The sequence below is a fragment of the Penaeus vannamei genome, chromosome 21, assembly GCF_042767895.1.
Source record: "Penaeus vannamei isolate JL-2024 chromosome 21, ASM4276789v1, whole genome shotgun sequence".
NCBI classification, from domain to species: domain Eukaryota; kingdom Metazoa; phylum Arthropoda; class Malacostraca; order Decapoda; family Penaeidae; genus Penaeus; species Penaeus vannamei.
Window position 1 is genome coordinate 18020796 of NC_091569.1, and position 2500 is coordinate 18023295.

Sequence of the window (2500 nt, forward strand, 5' to 3'; positions counted from 1 at the left end):
CAACAGCAGACAACAACATCAACACACGCTTTAACGGATGTCAGTAAATACATACCGATAGGATATTTATACATACTTGCAAAACATGCTTATCTGCACGCGTGTGTACATCACCGGGGTTTAAAGATAAAGCCGTTGGATCACACTTGTGGTTAAGGACATAATAGAATCTTGGCCTTATTCGGAGGCAATCAGTATCCGACCTTTGACCTCCCCTCGCGTCAGTATTGCGGGGTTCGATAAGCAGGCGTGTTGTTGAAACTTAAAACGAAAGAGAGAATATTAGGAAGGAAAAAAGGGTTTTCTGTCGCCGTCACGTCGCAGCGGCGGAGGTCGGAGTAAAGGCAGCTGACACAAAATAGAATTAATGTCAATTTTGAGCATGTTTTTGGCTGTACATTGTCGACTAGGCAGAAGGGGATGTTTGGATGTTTGCAAGAAAACAGGAATTGCTTTTCCTTTTGACATTTAGCAATTTGCAACACGCATCAGTTATTGCTCTGCGTAAAGACATGATGTTTGTGTAGAGAGCGAGGAGGTAAAGCGTGAAATTCGCAATGTCTAATTTTGGATTGCGCTTAAAGGAAAGATTAATTTCTAGTAAAAACACTCAATGAGGAAATATTAGTGTAAACACAGACATGTGCGTGTTTTACACACACACAGAAACACACAGACACACACGCAGACACAAACGCAGACACACACACGCAGACACACACACGCACACACACGCAGACACACACCCACGCACACCCACGCACACACCCACACCCACACCCACACCCACACCCACTCCCACACCCACACCCACACCCACACACCCACACACCCACACACCCACACACCCACACCCACCCACACACACCCACACACACCCACACCCACACACACACCCACACACACACACACACACACACACACACACACACACACACACACACACACACACACACACACACACACACACACACACACACACACACACACACACGTATGTGCACGTATGAATTTGTATATCCTTGAAACTTTTTGTATCTCCATACTTACCTAATACACAAGCCAAGCAAGAATTCCCTGCCAGCTCAGCCCTGACCCTCCCCGTTGCCTCCCAACCAGACATCAACGAGTGCGAGTTCCACAACGGCGGCTGCTCGCACCGCTGCGTCAACAACCCCGGGTCGTACGAGTGCCGCTGCGAGCAGGGCCAGAGGCTGCTGCCCGACGGGAGGACGTGCCTGGGTGAGTGCGCGCCGCTCGAGGACTGGCGCTCTCCGGCACTGGTTTTCACTCTGATCATGCTAGCGTGGAAGGAGGGAGGGAAAGAGTAGAGGAAATAAACCGAGAGGGATGGGTGAATGGCTAGATAAATAGATAGACAGACAGATTCATGGATAGATAGATAAAGATATTGGGACAGACAGAGAGACAGCGTGGCAGATAGAATGTAGCCAGACAGACAGGTAGACAGAATGAGAGAGACAGTTATATTGGCAGACAACTAGACAGACAGAGTTAGGCAGATAAAGAGACGTATCAAATAGATAGAAACTAGACAAATAAACAGAGAGAAAGACAGACAGACAGAAGAACTGACAGGTAAATAGACAAAGAGCTAGACAGACAAATAGACATAAAAAAGAGAGAAAAGGGGAGAGAAAGAGAAAGAAAGGTGACAGCTATACAGACAGATTTACAGTAAGAGAGAGAGAAAAAATAGAGAAAGGGGAGAGAAAGAGAAAGGAAATGAGATAACTAGAGAAATATACAGAAAGGAAGAGAGAAAAATAGAGAAAAGGGGAGAGAAAGAGAAAGAAAATGAGAGGAAAAAAATAGAAAGAGAAATCCCAGCCGCCCTTAACTCATTCTCCCCCCCCCCCCAGACACCGGCGGATGCGACGTGGACAACGGCCGCTGCGACCACTACTGCGACGACTCCTCCGGCCGGGTCGTCTGCTCCTGCCGGCGAGGGTGAGTGCGCCCCTTGTCGTGGGTTGGGAAAGAGGAGAGTGAGATAACAGATTGAGTGAGATAATAGAGTAAGATAATAGAGGTAGATAATAAAGTGAGTGATATAGAGTGAGTGAGATAATGGATTGTGTGAGATAATAGAGTGAGTGAGATTGTAGAGTGAGTGTGATAACAGATTGAGTGAGATAATTGAGTGAGTGAGATAACAGACTGAGTGAGATAACAGAATGAGTGAGATAATAAAGTGAGTAAGATAGAGTGAGTGAGATAACAAAATGAGTGAGATAATAGAGTGAATGAGATAATAGAGTGAGTGAGATAACAGAGTGAGTGAGATAACAGAGGGAGTGAGGTAATAGAATAAGATAATAGTAGTAGATAATAGAGTGAGTGAGATAATAGAGATGATATGATTTTTTTATTGTTGTGTTCGGAGAAGTGAAAGGACAAGGTAAGCAAAAATATGTTATGGGAATAGTGGTACTAACAATTATGATTATTATCAACTTTATTATGAACATAAAACAAC

General features: G+C 45.0%; 1 protein-coding gene across 6 annotated transcripts in view; it reads left to right on the forward strand.

Annotated features, from left to right (window-relative positions):
* LOC113823114 (multiple epidermal growth factor-like domains protein 6) overlaps positions 1–2500 on the forward strand; it is a 364493-nt gene that overhangs the window by 165369 nt on the left and 196624 nt on the right. For all 6 annotated transcript variants that reach the window (XR_011399393.1, XM_070136011.1, XM_070136012.1 and 3 more), the window contains 2 exons: positions 1120–1242; positions 1884–1971. Coding sequence is in view for 5 of the 6 variants with exons in the window: in XM_070136011.1 (XP_069992112.1) it covers positions 1120–1242; positions 1884–1971 (211 nt within the window). In the remaining variant the exon portion in view is untranslated. The remainder of the gene's footprint in view (positions 1–1119; positions 1243–1883; positions 1972–2500) is intronic.